The sequence below is a fragment of the Mytilus californianus genome, unplaced genomic scaffold (assembly GCF_021869535.1).
Source record: "Mytilus californianus isolate M0D057914Y unplaced genomic scaffold, xbMytCali1.0.p SCAF_5, whole genome shotgun sequence".
In the NCBI taxonomy this organism is placed as follows: domain Eukaryota; kingdom Metazoa; phylum Mollusca; class Bivalvia; order Mytilida; family Mytilidae; genus Mytilus; species Mytilus californianus.
Genome location: NW_026262701.1, coordinates 112,955,095 through 112,980,634, shown reverse-complemented (window position 1 = coordinate 112,980,634; position 25,540 = coordinate 112,955,095). Strand labels below are relative to the sequence as shown.

The 25,540-nt window shown below is 30.9% G+C and overlaps 1 protein-coding gene across 1 annotated transcript; it reads right to left on the bottom strand.

The window, feature by feature from the left end:
* Positions 1-1,921: 1,921 nt before the first annotated feature.
* Positions 1,922-19,515, bottom strand: LOC127702878 (gamma-butyrobetaine dioxygenase-like). Its single transcript, XM_052207182.1, has 13 exons — positions 19,499-19,515; positions 16,962-17,095; positions 16,415-16,539; positions 15,865-15,920; positions 15,465-15,545; positions 15,047-15,071; positions 13,551-13,675; positions 11,618-11,758; positions 10,300-10,360; positions 4,856-4,909; positions 4,440-4,508; positions 2,990-3,094; positions 1,922-2,449 (listed from the first exon to the last, which is right to left on the bottom strand). Exons 1-13 carry the CDS (start codon positions 19,513-19,515, stop codon positions 2,336-2,338), a joined length of 1,107 nt encoding a protein of 368 aa, XP_052063142.1. The 3' UTR covers positions 1,922-2,335.
* Positions 19,516-25,540: the final 6,025 nt, after the last annotated feature.

Here is a 25,540-nt window from a genome sequence, read left to right as displayed (position 1 = left end):
GTGGTATGAAAACCAATGAGAAAACTATCCACCAAAGTTCAAATGAAGTGATGATTGTTTTTTTTTCAAATAATTTGGTGAGTTTTGGTCATGATGTTATCATTTTTGGGGAATTACTGTTTTCTATTTTACATTGATATCTTTTCTATCTTTTTCTACAAGTTTTACAGCCCCCATAATGGAAACGTTGAACAGTACGGCGTATGGGTATTTTAACTCATATGACAGATGTCTTTCGTATTAGATCTGAAGACACCATAATTGTGGTTGGGTCAGTAAATTAATGAATCCGTATTGTCATATATTTTACTACTTGTTGTCTTCATGGCGGGTGGAGCATACAAACCAGTGGACGCTTACACTTTCGACGCATCCAGTCTTGAACCGTTTAAAGTTACTACTGTCCATTAATTTGTATATCAGATTGTATATTTTAAACTACTGTCGCCTTATATTTAAAAAAAAAAAATAAATCGGGACAATCATAGGTAGGTTCCATATTTTTTTTAATTGTATAGAATTAATTTTTTTTTAAAATGGCTTTCCTTGACTCAAATAAGTATCCATAATGTACACAAACAATCTGCTCTTCCTTTATCTGGTAGAGTAGTGTGAATGTAAGGAGGGTCTATTGGATATTGGATGTGTACTTATTAATATTTAAGTCTTAGATATATGATTTTTTTTTATTAGTTGTTATTGGCTTTGAACTAGCTGTCTCAATAAGTGGGAATATTCTTAGATCTGTACTTTGTTTTTTTTTTGTTGTGTGGGAAGTATAAATAACCTGCCACGTCCGGTTTGTGTTTTTGTTAGTTGTTTTTTCTGCTTTGTATCAATCTGATGAGTTAAGCCCTTTTCAACTGATCTTATAGGTTGTTCTTATATTGTCCTGTTACACCACTGTCTCAGGCTAGAAGAGGGTTTGGCGCCAGCAAACATGCTTATCTCCACCACAATCTGCATGTGCCTGTCCCAAGTCAGGTGCCTGCAATTCAGTGGTTGTCGTTTATTGCTGTATATCATAGTTGCTTTTCGTTGTTTATGTCCATATACCAGGCCGTTGTTTTTCTCGTTTGATTTAATTTACATTTGTCATTTCGAGGCCTTTTATAGCTTACTAAGCGATATTGGGTTTGCTCATTGCTGAAGGCCGTACGGTGACCTATAGTAGAAAACTTCTAAGTCATTTGATGTCTAGTTGAAGTCTGTCTCATTGGCAATCATGCTACGTCTTCTTATTTTTATATGGTATAAATCAAATGTCAGCTTGAATACATTCTAAATATCAGTTTGGGTAGATACATTCACAGATCCTTTTTGTTACTCACGATAAAGGATATAAGCTATTGTCATTCAAATGTACTCGTTTGAACCTTTAAGAAAGATTATTTTAACTAGTAAAGCTTAAAATAATATTATTAATAACAGTTTTATTATAATTATTATTATTATAATTATTATTATTAATATAACTGAAAAACCCAAATAGCGAACGTTGATACAAGTATGTTTTTCTTCCAAAAGGTAAAAGACTCGATGTTGTTGATCTACTTCATTTTTATAGGTCTGTAGAAAAAGTATTGTCTTGTGACTTTACTTGTTTCGAATATTTTCTACATAGATTACGTAAGAAGACTAACTTGTAATAAATATAGCTGCATTCATTTTGGAGACTTTGAGACAATGGTCTTAGAAAAAACCACATAGATAGTTAACCAATGTCTAAATATTCAATAGCAATATTAACAATACTAATTTCAATACACTAGATGCACATGTCGACAATAAATGTTTCTTAAGTGATGTTCGAGGCTGAAATATTTCAAAATCCAAATCTAATACAAAAGTAGAAGAGCTTATCTAACCAAAAAGGACCTACAATATAGCCAAATACGGACAAAGAATCAGAACTTATAAATCAGGTATATCTTTATTACATTATACATATGCAAGTAAATGTTATGTGTAATACAATCAATAACAATCGTTCTATATCAGCCATATGTGATAATATGAATATCAGTCACGGTTACACAGTCCTATTTACACCTAAATAGAAAAACAACAAGTTAATCTACATTGTAAAGTGTATATGATACTGCCTTTGAAACTGAAAACCGTATCAATCTTCAACCAATATAATTCCTAGAGCAGAATTAATATAGGTGTGATATTGAAAAAAGGCCATGTAATATTCTTCTATTCTATTAAATGACTGCATATGTATAATGACTGTTGATTACCAGTTATCATTGTATGACATGTACTATTTGTTATTGTTGTTGTTGTTTTTATATAAACATCATTACACATAGTTTATTTATTTACACAGTTAACTTGTTATCCAGCACCCGTTACCTACAGGTTTAATCGGTCTGTAGTCTCCTGACAATTTACACAAAACTTTTACCTGACTTTTAAATTCATCTATATTTATGTAGCAACCCTGAAATGCAATAAATAAATTTAAGGAATTCACTTTTATGTATAAAATACTTTTTTAAAAGCAAACATCGTCTATTATACTACAAACACCTTTCATTGATTGTGTCGCCTTTTTCTATCTTTTCAATATAATCATTTTTTGTTTTGTCCTGGAATAAACACATCGCATAGTTTCAATATACAAATGGTTTTAATAAGGTGTTCAAAATATATGTTAATAAAAGGACAGAATAGAACTTCAATAAAAATTCAAACTGATGTAAGCAAGTAAGTACATTTAAGATTCTATTTTTTTAGTTTTTCGTTTTCAGTTTTTTATGTATGCTCTACTGTTCTCGAAGACAATGCATACTTTTCTCTATGCATACTTTTCTCTATGCATACTTTTCTTTATGTTCTGTTTCCATTATTCTGTTATTAATCTGTTTCAAGTAGCCTATTCTTGGATTGTTATGCAGATTATATCTAAATTGATGAGACCTCTTCAAGTAACAGCTTTGAAAAATACTGTACAGTCATCCTTCTTTTGTCAATACATTACCTGAAGATATCTGCTACCCCCATTTGACTTGAACTCAGCTCTTCCATGTAGAATTCTCCTGTTGTTAAATACTATACAATCTCCCGGCCTTAACTTGAATTTGAACTACCAAAAAATCAGAAAACACGAATTTTTAAACGAATATATGCTTATAAAACGATTAACTTATACTAATTGTTGAAGTAAGTATTTCGAATTAATCTTTTTTAGTAACCTTGTCTTCTTGTCCTGGTTTAATAGTATACAAAGTATTGTTATATCACAGTCATTTGATTGTCCTATATAAAAAAAAAGAGGGGCGAAAGAAACCAGAGGGACATTCAAACTCATAAATCGAAAACAAACTGACAACGCACTGGCTAAAAAAAGAAACAGACAAACAATAGTACACAAAACACAATATAGAAAACTAAAGACTAAGCAACACGAACCCCACCAAAAACTGGGGGTGATCTCAGGTGCTCCGGAAGGGTAAGTTGATCCTGCTCCACATGTAGCACCCGTCGTGTTGCTCATGTTAGTACAAACCCGGTAAATAGTCTAATACGGTAGGTCACATTCGTGAAATGGGAACGGGATTGTAGTTACGACATTAAGAACATATCCGCTATCATCTGTGAAACGGATATTTTATAACGGTCAACCAACTCGTGATGGCGTCCGTAAAATTTACAAAGGGATGATTTCAACTTCACCTTTTTGAACTCTTGGTTTAATAGCTTCCTTGTTAGCAGCAATCCTCTATCAAGGAAATCATGATAGGAAATACAAGCCCGGGAATATCGTATTAATTGGGAGATATATACTCCGTATGCCGGCGCTGCGGGAATGTTGCTACATAGAAATGGAAAGTTCACAATTGTGAAGCTGAAATCATCTCTTTTGTCGTAAAGTTTTGTTTTCAACCGACCCTCATTGTCAATTTCTAGATGTAAGTCAAGATTTGAGACAGACTTAACTGTATCTGTTGTGTCCTTTATCGCTAGTTCGATGGGATAGATGCGTTCAACATAGTCACCAAATTTTGAATTATTTAGTGAGAGAACATCCTCTATATAGCGGAAACTAAAGTTAAAGTCTTAGTTAAGTCTACATATATATGAAAAAAGACTGTTTATCATTAAAAGTGTTGTTTTTTCAAGTTGATTGTTCCTATGTTAAGTCGTAATGAAGTTTTAAAAAGACTATTTTTCATACAAAGTCGTGATGTCCCACATTTAAACGTCTTATATTAATTTTTAATTTTATATAAAAATTGAATATTGTCATATATATTGTTTTACATGTAGCTATAGTATCCATCTCTGACAATACCAAACTTAAAGAAGAAGTTATTTAAAGACACACATCTGATTTCTTAATAACAAAAGCTAATTGATATCTTATTTTCCGTAGGACGATAATAAACTTCAATACTTGGACGTTCTAGCATGAAATATAACGCACTTACAATATTAGGTGAGTATTTCACAGCCTTTGCAAACTTGTGGTATGCCTTGTAGTATGGCTCAACATCTTCCTTTAAAAAAGACAAATGAATAGGACAAATAGTTCAGGAATTTGTTTTACTTTAAATTAGTTGTTTACCTTTGTCCTTCAAGATACTGCTTTGAACTTGCAGATAATTTAAGTTAAATGTTAACGATTGATAAAATCCCTGTCCTATCTTTCAGATACTGTATACAAATAAAATAGTCGTCGAGTCGCGAAAAAATATAAATATTTTTCAGATGTAAAGTTTTGCATTTAAATTTTTCATTTTCTTCAGTAATTTATTTGTTATTCATATATATTGCAGTTCTTTTTAAAAAAAAAACTTGGTTGGTATTTTTTTGTCAGCAAAAACTATTTGATTTTCCCTCTTACCAGTTTACCAGAAAATGGTGCCTCAAAGGGTGGTGCCCAACAAACTGCAACAATCTAAAAAGAATAAAATAGATGAAAGATGTTTAAAATAAGTTAATCACTTTTTAAAAATTCAAGAAAAACCAGAAAAAAATGCAAAAAATGGGAACAAAAAGCACAAAACAAATAAGCAGCAAAATGAAAAAAAAAAAAAAAAAAACAAAACAAATAATCTCTGTAGTTAAATATAATTTCTAAATTCATTTACAGATCTGTATTTACTTTTGTAAACAATATATTTACAGCAATAAAAATAAAAACATATATACACAATCAATAGATTTTAAAAGCAATTCTCTGTAATAAACCAACCATTTCATATAGGGGGTCGGCACGCATAGTCACCGATTTTTCTGAAACTTAACCTGACCATATAATCAAGTGAAAAAGTAACCATCCCATGTCAACGAGATTTGCCGTACATTTTGGTGAATTAAGCATTGAAAAAACAACTACTTTGCAGGCATTCTGAAGCAAAACCAATTTTTATTTAATGATCATTGTTAATATTTTTCAGAAACATGATACTTAACAAACATAATAGCAATGTCATATATGAAAACTTTTGTCTGAATATGGTACAAACGCAGGAGCAGAGGTAATTTTTCATTGCATTTGTAAAGGCACATTATAAACATTTTACATGAACAAAATATACAGTTTCGCCCATCTCTATTTAAGTTGTGCTTTTAAATATCAAGTATTAATGTTTCTAGTCAACACTTTACAACAAAATGTCTGGGATTCAGGGTGCTAGGATGGTTGCTAAGGAAACCGAAATGTGTTATTTTAGTTTTTGTCTTCAGAAATTCGACCATGTTATTTAGATAACTCGAAAACTGTAATTACTATTTAACGACTATGATGCGAAAACTATCGATCATTAAACGATCTTCAATTTGATTTAAGTGCAAAGGTCATTGATGACCTTGACCTTTGACCTTGCGTATATTAATTGGATTTTGTAAGACAATATATTGGAAAGAAGCAAACAATACATGAGGACAATGTTTAGGATTATTAAAGCCTCTTTTTTGTTTAAAGGTCAACAAAACAAGACAAAGTCATGAAAAAAGTGCATAACAACCACCCCTTTTTAATGCAAAAGTACCTAATAACCATACATATTTTGATTCAGGACTGTATAGATTACATATATATTACAAAGACCCTACATGAAAGGCCAGGTGTTAGTGTTATCACACTAGTCCTTAGCATCCATTCATTTATCAAGGTGGAAAAGTGTATAGCAACAATTCATTTGTATTGAAAAATATTTTTTCGGTTTCATTGGGACAAACATTAGGAAACAATTGATATCAGATATGCAGTGTTCTTTAAATTAGTAATCCTTTTAAATAAAACACATTGTATGTACCAAATTGATGAAATACACGAAATTGATTTTTGTTCACATGTATAATCCAGAATAGTTAATTATATAGAAAATTCAATTTCAAGGTTGAGAAAACTCATCACTTTTTATGAATAAAATCCCATAACTCGGAAACATAAAATCTAAAATTTATAAAAATCGAAAGGGGAGCTTACGTCAATAGATATAAACAATTCATGATAGTTTCTTGAAAATTGGTGGAAGCGTTTTTGAACGGACAAACAAACGGACGGGCGGACAACTTTATACCATAATACGTCTCATCTTAAGACGGGCGTATAGAAATAGGAAGATGTGATATGATTGCCAATGATACAACTCTCCACAAGAGACCAAAGGTTATATTCAAAATAGGTTTTTTAAATCTTCAAAAACAAGACGAAACAAACAAAATTGCTTAGAGGACGACCAATTCATTTCTTTGGTAAGAGTTGGGCGTTTGAGCAAGAGGTTTTATGTGGTACAGAATATTCTTTTTCGCCCGTTATAAGGCTAAATTACTTATTTCCTTTTTTTGTCGTCGAAAAAATAATTTTCCGTTGAGTTAGGTGTTTCTTTTTTTTCAAATCGTTTGATCATTTGATTGTGCAGAAAATTCATTTTCAGCATGTCTTGGGCAAAATTGTTGATCTTCAGTTCTAGACACTATCACATTCATTTCAATCAGCATCCCTTATCCCTACACAAAATAGAGAATGGTCCTTCCCTAGCTGATAGAACTGGTCTGAATCCGCTCCATTGCCAGTTTTGTATTCTGTAGATAATTTTAAAAAAATCCTTCTTAGAAACAAATACATTGTGTGTACTACATAATTTTACTTTTTTTATGTAGATTGTCTCTTGGTGTTCACATTTTCCTGTTTTCATTACAGTTTTTAAGCTAATTGTAAAATCTCAAAATTTAGCTTAGAAAATTCTTTCGGGCAATAACTGCTTAAGAAAATTGATTCACAATTTCACCAATGTTTACACATTGGTAAATATTGTCTTTAAGCTCATTTAAGCTGTATATTGCCTCTCTTCACCTATTAAAATTTTCAAGAATGACAAACAAATTAATGACAATTTCAGGTATTTCAACGTATTTCAACTCTTTTTTTCTGAAAGTATATCTTTATCTATTATAGTTCTTGAATAAAACCCAAAAACACAGAAAGGGAGAAAAATCATTATTTAGGGACAACAAATATGAAGAAGTTGATTTCCAATAAAGTTATCGTAACTTATTTGTTGATCGTATATGGCTAATCTATTTCCTCTAATATTTTCTTCAAGAAAACAAAACAGCCAAAAAAAATCATAAACATTGTTATTTTTCCCCGGTGTATTTGTTTTTTATTGGTAATCTATACAATATCAATTATAAAGTGAAGTTTCTACAACGATAGTAGAACCATATCTTTACGATGCCACTACAAAATGTAGTTTCTAAACAAATAGCATAGCTCATTTTTTACAATGCCACTACAAAATGTAGTTTCTAAAAGAATAGCATAGCTCATTTTTTACAATGCCACTACAAAATGTAGTTTCTAAAAAAATAGCTTAGCACAGTCTCTTCTTTGCCTTCATCAAGTGAAGTTTGTTTTTTTTTTCTTTTTTTTTTTAAATTATTTATTTATTTAATGATAATTTGTCGCACCTGGGACTTACATGAATACAATCTCTTGGTCCCAGGTTGTCTATACCTTCATCATTCTTAAATATCAAAGACTACTAGTTACAAAAACATTATTTTATTAAAATGTTTATTGTATTTCAATACTATGCGAATAAAAGTCTTTCATGTGTTCATTAAAAGAAACGTTTTGTTTTATGGTGTATAACAGGAGTGATATATATGTAAGATATTGACATCGACAGCACACATGCTTAAAACACTTTAGAATTTTTGATGAAGGATTATTTGTGAAATAAATGTTTGCACACTTATATAAAGAAACACAATCTGTGGTGAGTAAAATACTATTACATAAAAAGTACTACAATTATGTAGTATGTACTATAAATATGTATGAAATAAAAACTATAAAATTAACTTATATAAATAATGGCGATTGTTGGTAAATGAAGGTGTAAATAATACACTAGTTCAAAGTGTGCCTTTTGTATTCAAATGATAACTATAACTATAATACTGAGGCACAAGTTATTTAAAACAAATGTATATATTTCTACAAAATGAGCAAAGATTAAGCCAATTCGACTATTAATAGTAATTACAATAATTGAGATAAACGGTCAAGTTTGTCTATTCCAAATAAGATTTTTTTTTTGTTTGATTAAGCGATCATTTTGATTAAATCATTCATATCTTTCTTAAAAATACGGAGGATAAATGTTTCATTAAATACTGTTTTGTTGAATTTAATGTCGTTCCGACCTTTCCAAATACTAAATTGTCCTGAAAGCACTATAAATTTACAATATGTATATTTGCGTTATATTAAGATCTTGTTTATATCCAAAATCATGTTTTGGGCATCAAAGATAAGCGTTATATCTATGAACAGAGATAGCAATCATTTTATTTCTTCAGTGACGTTTTGAAAAAAGTAGAATCACAAAAATACTGAACTCCGAGGAAAATTCAAAAAGGAAAGTCCCCAATCAAATGGCAAAATCAAAAGTTCAAACACATCAAACGAATGGATAACAACTGTCATATTCCTGACTTGGTACAGGCATTTTCTTATGTAGAAAATGGTGGATTGAACCTGGTTTTATAGCTAGCTAAACCTCTCACTTGTATGACAGTCGCATCAAATTCCAGTATATTGACAACGATGCGTGAACAAAACAAACAGACACAATAGGTAAAAATTTGAATTTCAGAACAATAATAGATTAAATGCTCTTGGGTTTCAAAACCTTTGCCACATAAGTTACATAGGCCATCTTACTTTTGTATTTGGTACAATATAAATTTAGTATTAACGTATATTATGTAGTGATTTCAATTGGAATTGGGAAATACTGTTTGATACCGGCAGCTTGTGAACCTTTTTACAAGCTGATTGCCAGTCTAGTTCCGTATTAAATGTTCTTTTCCATTTAATTTCACATTTTGCACTAGTGCATATATTTAGTATTTTTTGAAATGATTTTAATTGAAGTTTTTGTTGTTATTATAGATTTTTATGTGCTTCAAATTAGTTGGATTACTGATGAAGCTTCTTAGTTTGTTAATCCAATCAGTGGGGATTGATTTCTTTATTAGATTGTATTTGCATATCAAATTAAGTTTATTTATATGTTTATCAAATATTATTTTATTACTATAAAAGGTTTCCGTTTCGATATTCCAAACATATTTTGCCGATATGACTCTTGATAGAGGGAGGAAAGAGCAAAGGTTTCCCTTTCAATTTTATATTGTTGTTACCAAATACCAAGAATGCTATTTTTTAATGTTCGGTCATTTTGCTATAAACTTCACACCATGCAGTAATCACCTTTTGGTAAAAAGTTGACATATATACTTAATATCATTTCCATTTAGATCTTTACACGTTCATATAAAATATGCAATGTCAAAGTGTTTTACCTAGTATTTGGCAATTGCATAACATCTTTGTGTTGGACTTTCTAAAGATCTATAAAGTAATTTTATATGCTTGCCTTATCATTTTGATCCTCCCCCTTTTCAAAGCTTTCATCTTCATCTAAACAACATAATTTTCTGGCGACAAGGCTGACTTTAGAGCCCCAAAAAAATCCCGAAAAAGTGAGTTTATATCTTTTTCACACTCTTTAGGTAACCCCTCATCTCAACCTCGTATCCCAAAATAGGCGTTAATTATTTTTTTCAAAATCAATACTTTACCTTTAAATTTCTTGTTTTCCAAACGTGAATACAGTTTTATTTTATCTTGCCAATTATGGAATCCCATATTTTACTGTTAATAATGTTATAACCATGCAAATATATAAAATTACTATTATATATATATATAAAGAAAAACTGTGTAAAACTTATATGCAAAACAAAGATCAATATACATGTTACCTCGTCCTTATCATTGAGTTTGATGTGTGGTCTTTTGTATGTCATATCAACTGGCCAGTCTCTGAAAATATACAACCGGTTAAACTATAATTATACTCGCCAACGTGCCTCATATCAACTGGCCAGTCTCTTCTGAAAGCATATAACCTGTTCAACTTTAATACCAACTGGTAATAAGAATTCTATGTTGCATTTTACAATGTTTATTGGACATCTTTTTTTCAGATAATAGCTTTATTATAGAAGTATTACAAGGTATTCCATAATACGTTAAAATCAGGCTAAAAACTCAACTTATACATGTTATAAATAGAATAGTATGTTTCTTTTTTTCTAAAGAGTTATCAATATTTGACGATTATGTAAGGATCAAACCTCGATTTGCACTGCTGGAATACGATACACCATTTTGCTATCTTATTAGTGAATAAGTGGTTCACACAAAGTACACTTGCATATGGGTATCACCCGACTGCTGCCAGGAGTGCTGACTACTTCTTTTACGAAGTTTCTGCTCTTCAATGGTCTTTAATTGCGTAACGTTTTTGCCTTAGAATTGTTTTGATTCGAGCACCACTAATGATTCTTATGTAGAATAATTGCTAGTCCGGCATAACAGTTTGAGCTTAATATATTCGACGTCTTTTTACAACCTTTTGCTCGATGTAACTGCTGGTTGACGTCTCGTCCTCGATGATAACACCAGCCAAGTATCAAGTGTGCATGAATAGCTTGCTGTTCGGTGTGAGCCAATGCTCCGTGTTGAAGGCCGTACCTTGACCTATAATGGTTTACTTTTATAAATTGTAACTTGGATGGAGAGTTGTCTCATTGGCACTCATACCACATCTTCCTATATCTATGTGCTTACATGGAATATCATTGATGCAGACATTTTTTGAATACAATGCATTTACTTTTAGAAATGTAAAAATCAATGGCCGGACTTTGGCACCTCTTTTTAAACATTTTGGGTTTCACTACTTTTCACTTTTGTCATTGATTTGGCCTTTCAACTGTTTTGCTTCAAACACCAATGATAAGTCTTAAACAGAAGAAACGCGCATTTGGTGTAATAACTTATAGCTTGGTATTTGTAATGACCTTTTATTTCTCTTCATGTGGTATTATGCAATTTCAATGTAAATTACTATTGATATTTACGTAATGTTTCTTTCTTTTTGATTCTATTATGTGGCAAATAAATTGTATTTTTTTATGTTTTTAAGATTATCATATGTAAGTGTACATAACGAATAAGTTATGTCAACGTTTTCTAAAGTTTAAAAAAAAGTTGTTTTATTAACTTATCATTTACCTCTCATAATGAACTTTTTGAATTGTGACGGCATTTTGGGTCAAGATTTTGAAATCCTCTGGATGTTGAATTCTGAATTCCTCAGCTACACGATTAACATCAAGAAGAATACTTTCCCCACCTTCTACACATTCATCAAACCTAAAGAATTTTAGTTTGGTATTTCTTGTTAACTTTTGAGTAGCACATTCCGCGTATGTTTTACCTCATTTTGCTTCGTTGAATATGTAGATATAAATTTGCTTGCGTAAATAAATCACAAAACTTCTTTTGTATGATTGTTACATAATAGTATTACTTCAAATTATTGTCCTGGATGGGATTCCACACACATACTATATCACTTTATATTTCATTCAGTTTAAATACTATACAACATAATTATTCATTCAGTTTACATACTATACAACATAATTATTCATTCAAAGTTAACCTGTATGTGGGTTTCTTCCGGTAATTCAAACTTCAAAACATTTTTCTGTTATTTATCACATAAATTAATACATGTTTTATGGAAGTTCGAGGGTATGAAAAACAAAAATAGAACTGCAAATATATCGTGTACTATGTTGTTTTCTTAAGCAGCGCTTTTTTATCTCCGTTATTACTTTTTTGTATTTGCAGTAATGGATTTTTGTTAGCAACTGGTTTTATTTCTTATGAAAAGGCTGTATACAGCATATATCTGACAATTTGATTAATAAACTAACACTATATGAATAGAAAAAAAAACCAAACAAACATGCAACGGAATATACACATTCGTCCGTTACCACAACATATTTTGAACCATATGTAAATTGAAAAAAATGGCTATCAGTTGCAGTCGATATGCACGTCATCTCGAAATTATAGCTAAACAACGGTTAGTTCCGATTGGTTGCTTATTGGTGTGACACAAAATATATTTGCTTGAATGGTTTATGAAATTGGTAACATCCTAGAAAGTGGAGACGAAAATAAGTACGGACGATCTAACAATAAGGTTATTTGAAATAGATGAATATGTTACTATAGGAACACATATTGCTTGATAATTTGATAAGCATTGATTGTGTCAAAATTGATACATTTATTATTATCTATTTCCCTATCTTTAACCTGTATAATACGATTAGTTTTATACACAATATGTCTAATGTGTAATGTGTATGGTGTTCATGTCACATCATCAGTTACCACACATATTATTCCCTTACTTTAACCTGTATCACACGATTAGTTTTATACACAATATTTCTAATGTATAATGTGTATTGTGTTCATGTCATATCATCAGTCATCACACATATTATTCAAAAATAATAGTTCTTTTCACAGATGCATTCACTCGATGCTGGCCGTTATGTAGTTATTATATATTTATTTTTTTTAAATCAATTTGTTAAACTATCCCAGTATACAATTTAGAAAGTGTGGGTCTAAAACGACACTTAGATAAAACAGTGCTCCAAAACAACCAAAACACAAGTATATAACGTTAGGAGTCATCCACAGAATATGGTCATTTAAAGCATCTGTTAATGGTTTACTCTCGCTGTGAACTTTATATAATGATGAATCGAGAGTATTACTTTACTTGTTTCTGACAGAAATAACTTAATTAATTAGAGAGAGTAAAAATATTCAGTCAAAACTAACGGTATTGTGTGTCAGTTTATATAAGGAGATCCAAATATAACCTTTTTTGTCTAATGAATAATTTCTTATTTTAACTATTTGACATTAGATTTTCCTTTCACAGTGCACAGCTGACGTTAATTTACGAAACGGCAAAACACTCCATACCTTTTTGGACGCCCAATTTGTATACGTATACATTTAATTACCAAAAGAGGTGACAAACCTACTTTTACAAATATCTGTAAATAGATTGTTGTTTGTGGTTATAATACATGTCCTAGCATCGATCGGATTCTTTTATGGTACTTACTCTAGGCAATGCAAAAAAAATAATCCTGGTCCAGACTCGTAATGGTGTAGGTCATTGTGAAGGGGCAAATATGCCGTAGAGTAAGCAATATTTATTGGGTTTGGGACATCTCGAACCGGAAACGTCTGTAAAAGAATAAAGACAAACTTATGAAAAAAAAAGTACAAAATGTAGCAGTGCACAACATTGAGTGAAAATACAGTTTCTTTACGATGGTTTTCAGTACACAGAATCGATGCTTTCTATATGTATTCCATTATGTACATATCATTTAAGATTTTAGATGTAATATTGTCTGATTGTAGGAAAGATATGTGGTAACATAATTTGATACCGTCATTTTTTTCTCTTTTGCTTAGTTTCAATTGTGATTTCTGGGACTAAACTTTTTAACATTGTTTCAATTTTGCGATTTTTTCATCTCTTTTTCTAGTTTTCTAGTTTTCTTTAAATATCCAATATATAACGCTTGGGTGTATTTGCATTTTCTTAATAATCGTGAAATTAGTGAAAATAAACCTTCAGATAATTTTCTACATATTCAATAGTTTTTTTTTTTATTTGCAACACAAGAACCTAAGCAATAAAAACATATAGATTGCAACTACTTAAACATGAGATAACCAATTCACACTCACTAGTCCATATATAGTACGTTGTACTGGAGCAATATGTTCTGCTACCTATAAGTAATAAAATGAACATTTAATGGTTGTAGTCACGCGGATAAATGTAAGTCACCGTAGTAGGACAAGTAGGATCTTGAAAGGCAAACGTTTGATTATGCATCCGAGATATTGTCGGTCGCAAGACCTACAGTCTAAGATCTTATTATACATTAAGACAGTCAGACTACAACAACGTTTTCAATTCTCTAGATAAATTTGACCTTTTGACTTGATGTTCTCAATTATCTAACATGCCATACTTTTTTATCATGGGCGTACCTGATGATAAAATTATCGAGCGATCTATTTTATATTATACAAAAATAAGGAGATGTGGTACAATTGTATACGTTTATTTAAAAAAAGAATTATTGGTATGTTGCTTATCGAAAGACACATTGAAATATCTAATAATCAAGGAACTAAACATACACAGTTCTTTTAAACCAATGCATCCTCTGATTTTATAATTTCGGGTATTCCTATACTAACGCAATTTGTTTTCTTAAGTCTAGTCGTAGTGTCGAGCTAATGGACAGACGTTAGCATGATATAACTTCAGTTTATAAGTATAAGAATGAAGACTCTTAAGTAACTTATGTGTTTTTTGGGGTGTCACTACAATATTTGGTTGGTTGTAAAAGACCCTTTAGGTTTTTATATTCTCACAATCTATTAAATTTTAGGGTATCAGACTAGTTTTCACGAGAGTAATTTCTGAAGTTTATTTCCTAAACACGTGCTGTGTACACGGCATTCAAATCAATTTTTTTATTACTGTGATCCAATATATTAATCAATTTCATATAATAATAATGAACATTTTACCTGGTTATCATTCGTGGAGTAGGAACTGAGTATTTACAGAGCTCATTGGTTGAGCACAGTTTTTTTTTGTTGCATTCGTGTTTATAAGTCTTTAGTTGTTTTATAAAGTCATTTGTGAATTGTATTTGTCTATTTGTGTGTTTTTTCTTTACTTTGACGATATTTGTATTTTTGATGTATATATGTTGATTGTCAACTATGTCTGCGTTTTTCAAGCTATTATTGTTTCTTTTTTTTTTCTTTTTTTTTGTATACAACAGTTCAAAAACGAAAATAACACTTGAGTTCATCTGTCCGAAGCGCTTTTCTAGATGTACTTTTATCAGGGTTGCTCAAAGTCGAACATTTGAAAGCCAAGGATGCATAAGAACGGAAACAGTTAAAGAGACCAACAAGGACCTAAAAAGTGTAAAGGCACATTACCCTAGCCACCATATCTTCTTCTATAGGGACGCCTGTGAGGAGACACAAACCACGTTCGTTTATTTCACGTACAAATCTACAATATTTACAACATATACGTTAGCAAACGGAACAATGATTATTTTCGAATAGTGAACTTGAATATCAATTGTGAATTAACTCCAATGGACTATGCCTTTAATTTAAAAAAGGCAAAGTTTCTTAACAAGTACAAAACTTTTGAAAAGAATGAAAGATTAACCAATTGTAAACTGTTGAAACTGCGTCTGTGTTTCTTTTAGCGAGGTAGGATAACATCACTGCAACATAATGTGTTACATATCGTTTTCGAAGCATCAGTGTCTGACTTCTGAATTACAATGGTAGGCAGTTGTAAAATGATTGTATATAATTACCGTGCTTTGTTGTTTTTATTTGATATAATATCACTGTACGCCATTTTTGTTATTGTCTGAAAAGAAAACACTGTTTTATTAAGTAACATTTAATTTCAATTAGAATTTCTTCATAAAATCTTTAAGCATGATAGCAAATATCTTTAATTGTTGTTTTTTGAAGTGTCGTACTCGTCCAGATAAGAAATATATCCGACTATAAGCCTAGAATATAATATGAATTTATTTCTTAAAATCAATGCAAAAAAATGCCTTTCTGAGTTTGAAACATATATTTTAAGGTAGCTATTCAATTGCTTAACAAAGATTTGAGTTTGGGAACAACACGTAGCAATTCCCTTGATCACGAATCTTAGTCTTCTTTTAATGCCCTTTTCTTTCGTCTTTTACCTTGTTTTGCTTATTGTATGTTTAGAGACAAGTATAACCAGCGAAATTTAAGTCAAAATATTAGTTGTTGTCAGAGATATTGATGGAACTGCTATGTACAAACATTTTGGTACAGCACAAAACAAAACATTGAACTTCAATTGTCGTTAGAACCAATTACCATATCATCATCTAAGATCCATGAAAATTTGTTTCCAATTTCACTGACAGACAATTTATTGTCTTTTAAAAATTTAATTGGAATCTGTCCTTTGTGGTCCGACCATTCTAAATGCAATACGTCACCTGTAAATGAAGGTTAATTTAACGAGGTATACGACTATTATCAGCTTTATCTTTCATTTTGTACGATGAATGTCATTTAAAAGAGGTCTAGCTATCACGTGACATTTTAACTGGTGTTCCAAAGTATAATTTATTACTATATGTTCAAAATAATAATATTTCAAAAAAACCTTTCACTGAAAACGTCAGTCCAAACCGGATAAAATGTGACATGAAATGATGGAACTATTTGTTTTTTCGTCTTAATAGCTACTGTCATCATCTTAGCAATGATTTGAAACGTCTCTTACTAAATTTTTGAGAGTTTATAATCTCTGTACGATTAAGACAAATAGGCAGACACTAGAAGAAATTGGAAATATAGCTTCTCAAATGAGTCTGTGCAAGTATGAAATATAAAGGTAGTGACAAGATGATTTTACCATTTTTTGAAATCTCTGTCGTTTTGACTAGTGTGTCAATATCAATATCAGCTACATCTACCAATCTCTGGCCGCTGTGCTGCTGTTTACACGAAGGACAATGACAGTTAAATCTCAGCCATACACTAGGAAATCTATCAAAAATTGAAAACATAGGAAATTTTGATTAGTTTATAACGCTTGATTGGCCAACATTTTATTTGAAAAAAAAATCTTCTTCCTTGAGTAATTTGATTGATTGATTGATTGATTGGTGTTTAACGCAACTTACTGCACTATTATGCTATTTCGTGACGGTAATTTGCTATTGGTGGATGGAAACCGTAGTGCCCGGAGAGCACAAACGACCTTCGGTAGGAAAACTGACAATCCTATTCAATTAAGATAGGAGTCGAGCCCACCTACCACTAGCGGGGTTCGAACTCACAACCTCAGTGTTGACATACTAGTTATGCAGTAGTTCGACTACTTCGACCACACGGCCACCGAGGCCCCTTGAGTAAATTCAATGAAAAAGCAAAAATTTACATTGGATAATACTTTGTCTAGACGTTAAATTAAAGATGACAAGAGATTGTAATGAGTAAATGCTTTTATTAGCTTAAATATAATGCTTGTGACACTTTTGGGCTTTACTTTATCACATTTAGATATATCATGCTATTATTTTCAAATTCGGTTGGCGTAGTTCTGTAGAACTAATTGATAGTATAGGATGATTTTAAGATTTCTAAAAGGATTGATACTTTAATTAATAATTTGATAATAATTATTGTCTAGCAAGACTCTTACACCAATGGTTCCGTTTCTTTGGAATGAATGGCGAGTAATTTACCACCATCTCTTATATCAGTCGCCACCTTAACATAAAAGAATAATGATTATATTTGTGTATCTGTTCCGGACCATATGAGTATTTGGACCATACTCGTATGATCATGACCATAAACGTATACTCATATGGTCCCACCATATGCGTATGATTGAACCATATGAGTTTATAGTCGTTTGGTTATTAACGGGCCCAACCATATGCGTATTTAGACCATATAGGTATTTTGCAAATGAATCCTAACTTCGTTCTCAGGAACACACAGCTCGTTTTTCGACCAAAATCGACACAAGTTACTTACTGAAATTCGTTATCTTTTACATGTTGTCTGAATCTTGATGTATCTGTTATTTTAAGCTTGCCTTCGGTAGAGTAAATTTGATACACCTCTATCCTGTTGACTGTCGGAATTGAGTTTTTTCTTCTTTCCCCGGTGTTTAGATTATTTTGTTTTTTTAAATTCGTGTAATTTCTACTCTTTTCTCTCAATTATTTGAAGTGTTCTTGGTCCTATTCATACATTCTTCCAATAACAGTAGTTTATGCGTGCTGCCCTCTATTTTTATTTATTTCACGTATAAACTACTGGTATTGTATAATCGTATGACTATGAGCATGAAAACATTAAATAACTAAATAATCTGAAATATTTAAGAAGTTGTAATTTACTAAAGAATAAATTAAAACACCAAAATAAAGATAAAAACGAAAAAGAGAGGGTGCAATGCAACATGTGCCTGTGGGTTTAACAGTTGACTTCTTGCTAAACGGGCTTATTTCGATATTACTTCAAAGTCGAAGTCGACATATTTCGTTTCGTAAGGAAAAAACAGCAATGACCATGCACAAATAATTTGGCTATCATTTTGATTTGTGAGTAAAATTCATTTATTTCATTAAAAATGAAACAATGATTACCATTTTATTAAATTAGTCACAATTTCAATTAAGAAACTTTTAACTTATGACACCTTGAAGGTTCATACCTAATGCAACGAACATCGTAGATACCCGGACCATACGCGTATGGTCGGACCATATGGGTAAATACGCATATGGTCATGACCATACGCGTATAGTCCAAATACTCATATGGTCCGGAACATATGCATGATAGCACAAGAAATACATTTTATTGTAGCCAATTTTCAATAAAGAAAAAAAAAACGTCTTGAACAGAACAGCATTTATCCTCATTATTATTGTTGTTGTTGTAAAAGTTTTAAAATTGTTGTTGTGTTTATAACGACAATGACTAAATATGTTCATTTTGTTTTAAACCAACTTAAGTATGTTAGGCGCATCGTTCAAATCTATTGAGTCAAATCATTTCCAACTGGGTTACAAGTGTATATTTTTGTTGTGCTGATACATCACTGTCTAAGGCAATGGTGGTGGTTGGTTGTTGTCTGTCATATTTGTTTTTGTTAATTGTTTTAGCATAAATCAGGACGTTGATTTTCTCGTTTAAATCGTTTTAAATTTTGTCACGTCGGGGTATTGTATCTGACTATACGGTACTGGTTTTGCTCATTATTGAAGCCGTACAGTCACTTATAGTTGCTGACATACACGTCATTTGGACCTCGACAAATTTTTAATTGTAAATCATACCACATTTCCGTATTTGTATCTACTTACATCTGACGAAGCCTTCGAAGTCAGGTTTCTACTGATGATTGGACAATATGAAATATTTGAATACAGTGTACCTGGAATCATTACGTATAGTTGTATACATTTTGTATTACTCTCTATACCTTCTTCAAAATAGTGGTATTAAACTAATGACAACATGTTTAAGCCTGGTTGGTATAATATGAAATATTAAGTGTAGTGTGTTTAATTTATATCCTCCAAAATATCCCCCCACCACGTCATCCAGATCTAAGACAATTGAAACAGCGAAAAAAGAAAACAAATGTAAAGGTGCTCACTCAAACAGAATATTAGATAAAATATCATTGTGAAAAAGGAGATACAAATAGACAAATATTTTTTTTTCTATTTTGACCATTAAAAACTTCAAATCCATTATATGATGGAAGGTGCAGAAAGACAGAAATACAACTCAATGATAAAAATAGATTAGAGAAAATAACAAATTGAGGAAAAGTATCCATTAAAATTCAGCGTAAACTTACATTATTGATCGGAATATTAAATATTAAGCTAAACCTACCTTTGTCCTGACATAAGAAGAATGATGAACTTTGGCGAATTAGGTTCTGAGTTTTCACAGAGTATGGAAGCCGACACTTTAAGACTCTTTTCAAGCTTGTCAAACTTAAACACCTCATGATTTAATTGCTAATAGGCAATAGTAAATGTGTGATGACGTCGATATATATGTCTATTTGCCAATAATCTGTTGATATTTTGACAAAGATACACAATCTGAAAGAAGTGGTTATATGTTAGTAAAAATGGTGTAAGTATATAATGAAGTTATTATCAGATTTGTTTCAACTGATCGGACGGAGCATACCTTTTAATTTGCATAAGGACATTCTATTTGAAGAAATGTGTAACACAGATGATTGCCTTTATAATCAATATACTGATTTGTAATCATTTATCAGTGTTACAAGCAGCCGTACAAATGAACTAATGTATGATATGGGACAAATAAAATAAAATGAAATTATCTATATGCGCTATAGATTAAGAGTTTTAAAGGATATGGCAATATTATTCTGTTTAAAACCTTTCCAATTATGAAATGAATATTAAACGTGATTTATAAAAAAAATATGTACATAAAATAAAATTAACATATGTTTTTAAGTTTTTCATTACATTTAACATACAAAATCTTAAAAAATGAAAATCTTTAAAGAAAGATCTCCGCGTTGTGTAAGCTAGAAATTCGATAAGGTGGACATACCATTTTCAAATATGCACATTTTTAAACAACAAATCGGACAGCTATATCAAAAGAAACAAAGATAAACAAAGGTGACCAGCGGAAAACGATATATTTTAGAAGACACACTGATAATTGAATCCCGTAAATAGACAGACCAAGTTGATATTTTGAAAAGTTATCTGATATATTGTATTGATCGAACTCTAATCTGAAATAGAGAACATCAAACACCAATTTCAAACGACTCCCACTTTGACTTTGATAGACTTAATAGACGAACAAAGATGACTAAGTTCGTAGTGTATGGTGACATAAATTCAATGTAAGAATAAATAATTTTATCTTACGTTTCCTATACCTTATCATATCTGGTTAAAGTGTTTCATATCTCAGTTATATTTTTGCGTAATCGATACAGTAAGTCTCCGGATACATTTTTTAACTGTAATACTTTTATTAATCATGGTAAAGTTTCATTGTATTTGGGCATTGTATCTATTGTTTGCATATTTTTGAGTTTTAGAAACTGTTGGTGAAGTTTTTTCATTGCCGATTTAAGCCTTGTTTTTCTTTTTTAGACTTCTTACAATTGAAAGAATTTGCTATTTTATTGTGTGCTTGCCTATATAGATATATAAAGTATATATGTTTTACTTCAAGTTTAAAAACAAGAACTTTTTCGAGAGATAACAAACATGCTAAAACTCATATTTTTCACAAATGATTATTTTGTGTAAACAATTATTCATCAGTGTTTGATTTGTTGATAAAATGGCTAATGGTGATTGTTTGATTTATCTGTTGTACAACGATAGGAAATCATATTTGAAAAAAAGATAACCGATGTTTTTACACTGTTATTAATAAACAGCCAATTAACGCGAATAATGCCACCGTACGCAACATATTAACATTCCCTTAGATTTTGTGTTACCATAATTTGTCTTCTTAATCAAATTTTGTGATTTGAACATCAGTAACCTACTATCTATATTTACATCTACGTCATTTGGACTCTGATGGATACATGTTCCATAGACAATCATACCACATCTCCTTATTTAAATATACAAGATTGGCACTTCTTTTCATAGAAAAGAAAAACAAATTTAAACTGACTTTAATTACCATCTTAACTTGTTGCCATTAAACCTCATCTTTTTAAAATAGGGGCATAAAATACAATAATGTTATGCAGAATTAGATCAGCATAAGAATGTAGAGATGTGAAATGATTTCCAAGTAGAAAACTAGCCACCATAGACTGGTCTTTATCAATGAACAAAACTTTTACTGTCAAGTCTGATATAAAAGGCCCAAACATAACAAAATGTAAGACCATTCAAAAAAGAGGTCCAACGGCCTGAATAACTTCAGTTTGCATCCAAAAGATAAAGCATTAAAAATCTTTGACAATGAGACAACTATCCATCAGAGACAAACTCACGTAAATGTGTGCAACTCTATGTCACCGTACGCTTTATACAATGAGCCAAACCCATACTTTAGCCAACTACAAAAAGGCCCTGACAACATAACAAAATGTAACATTTCGTCGGAAAATGCATGTACTAAATTAGGAGTATGACAGTTGTTTTCCGTTCGTTCCATTGTTTTATTAGGTCTAACGTCTGATTTTGTCAGTTTTATGAACTTCCTCATTTTCAATTTACCTTGGACAAATAAATGTTAGAGTTCAGTATTTTGGTAATACTTTTTTTTATCAAATGAGGAATCTAGTAGCCTACGTACAAAACAGCCTAATTTATGTACACAACAATAAACGATTATTTTGAATTATTTCCAATTAGTTTAGATTGATATTGTATGATAGTAGTTGACCCAACACGTTTGAGGCAAATGTTTCTGAAATGCAAATAGAAATGCAACTAATACAAACTGTATGCACACTTAAGTAGAGTATTGTGCGTCACATAAAACAATGGGTATCATTAGTCTTGTTTGTAAATGAAATAAATGTATTGTTCAGTTTTTTGGGGGCTGTTATGATCAAAATATCCGTTTCAAATCAAAATGTGTTTCCTAGTGTATATTTCCGTTTGCTCATTCGTGATCTTTATCGCACTTGGCCCCTGGATATTAAAAGTATGGACAAACGATATGTCAAAGTTTTACATAATTACCAGTTTTGATTACACTCTGTATTCCCAAGAGGTCTGATTTTTATGGTTCTCGTATGTTTTTATTCTTATTTCGTATATAAGTGTTAATGATTTTTCCTTGATTATCGTCTTTTTAATTTCCCTCTGGAGACAATTGGTCTGTCATGTGCAAATATCTGAAACTACTTAATCATTATTCATCTATTCATCTCTTATGCACTGACATATTTACACAAATTTTAAATCGTATGTTTCTATTATCTGTGTTTGTTGAGACATAATAATTTTAATAGACGGGAAGCATAATATTCCGAGTGTGCATGTTAAGGTCATATGAAGTCTTTCTAGGTTGTTAGCTGGCTTAATGACTCATGCATACACTTATTTGTTTCTCACATCCGTATCAAAAATGTTATAAATAGTTGTACAGATAAAGAAAAGTTTGCGTCCTTCTCTTGATGGTGCTAGTATTTCTTTCAAATAATTTTTTTTTCTGGCTACGCCATCAAACATTTTGAGGTACTGAGTTTTTTTAGAAAGACTTCTTCTCGGCAAGACTGAATTCCGTTTCATTTTAAAACTACTTGTTTTTAAACATTGTAACCAGTGGTAGAGCTCTTGATATCAAATAATATATCAAAAACATGTAATTTAAATTATTCTTTGTAGGGGTCAAAATATTGAAACCTAAGACTTTATGCTCGACTGAATACATACCACTCTGTTTAACACCACGAACAGAGCTTTACGTGCATTGTCGTGATGTTATATATATCATTTATCTTGTAAAGAAAGTCGGTCTGCTACGTTACATTCATCTTAAATACATTAAAATATTAAAACAGATAATGTGTTTTATTTCTACTCAAAGACTAATCCATTAAAACCATAAAACTCAACGAATTATTATTTTTTTCGATAATGACGTCATCAAATATCTCATTTTTGTCTAACAGAAAACAAATATTTCTATTTTTACAAAATGAATGGTTAAATCTATAGAGGTTTGTGGGCAAAAGGAAAGACAGGAAATTAGGAATCGAAAACAATAACAAAACCGTTCGTCAACTCAATAAAAACATGACGACAAAGTTATGTAGTTATTGACAAGCGACCTCCTAAATAGGCAGTCTCAAACATGTGATTCCAATAACCCGTTAATGTTCTTTCAGTAGTGTAGATAATTGACAGACATGACATACATGACAGACATCCTTGCAGTTGACTCCCTTCAGAAAGCTAGTACGACTTTTCCAATTCGATTGAATAATTTTACAGTGGTATAGATCTGTGATTTGTGTTATTTGTCAAGTATGGTCCAAAACTACACCTGACTGAGATATTAGAATGTTCGCTTTTTACGTAAACATTGTTTTCGAAATTCCGTTGTGTTTTGTATACACATGTTTGCCTTTGGTCTTTTTTTTTTTCTTTTTGTGCGATGATATTATCAATTTATTTTCGACTTTGAATGTCCTTTTGGTATCTTTTGCCTCTCTTTTATCTTTATTATCATCATTTTATTTTTCTGACGTTAATCATACATCGCCTGCAGTGATTGTTTTAGAGATGATTGCACTTTCCCAGTGCAAAGGTATAATTATATAAGACAACAACAAAAATGACTCTGTTTACTTCTCCTTATATCACCTGGGTCATAATTAAGCCAAATTTTATTTGAAAGTTGAAACACGTTTGTTTATAACAATGGACTTATTTCTGCAGGTTACAATATAACTGAACAAACATATTAATCTCACATATGATCTGGCAAGTTATTGTTGATGGTATTTTAGGAACATTTCATGCGCATTGTCATTCAACGTTTTTTTCACAATTTTCTTTTCAGAATAGAAAAAAAAGAGAATTCGTTCTGACATTTCCGTAATCGTTTTCTTATATTTACAACCAACCTCTTACAAAAAAAATGTTTCTACCATGGCCAGGAACAAATCAAGATTGATAATTCAAGAGAATTAGTTATTAAACAACAACGGTTTAAAAGAGGCCTGAAGGTAATATTAAATGCTTACAGAAGATATTGGAAGTGAGAGATCGTGATATGAAAGATAGAATGTTACTTGAAATTGACGGTGATCTTACCTTAAATTCTACCTGCATACAAGTACGTCAACAATTTATCATCAGCAATAAAATGAATGTGTTATCATTATCAATAGATAAAATGTACGATTATTAATACACCCGACACGTTACAGTAAATGTAATTATTTGTATGTCAAACTAGGCAACAGTCAATGTGATTAAATACATAGTTATAATAGCGTCATTTGTTTTTATTTTCTGCTTTCAGATAATTAATACTATAATTATATATATATATATATATATATATACTTTTTTAAATGACTGAATAATAGCCAACGATAAATCTTACGGGGCGATGGATCATATAAATATGATACAGTACACTACAAAATATAATATATAACCAGTCTAAAAGGGTATTTTTGGTTTGTTATTTGGTTTTTTGTTTTTTTTGTTTTTTTTTTTTTTTTGGGGTCGGTTGGGATATTCCTTCGTTACTTAGTCAAGTTTATCATATAATTCACTTACTCCAATGGATCGTAACTGGCGTATGAATTCATCTTTAGTCGTTTTGTTTGTATTATCCACTAAGCATTTTAAAGTGGACTAAACATCGTGTGTGACACTGGTATTCTGGCTTTACATCAGAAACTACATCGAGAAAAATAAATTAGCATCCATATTCTAATTTATATTTACATATTTT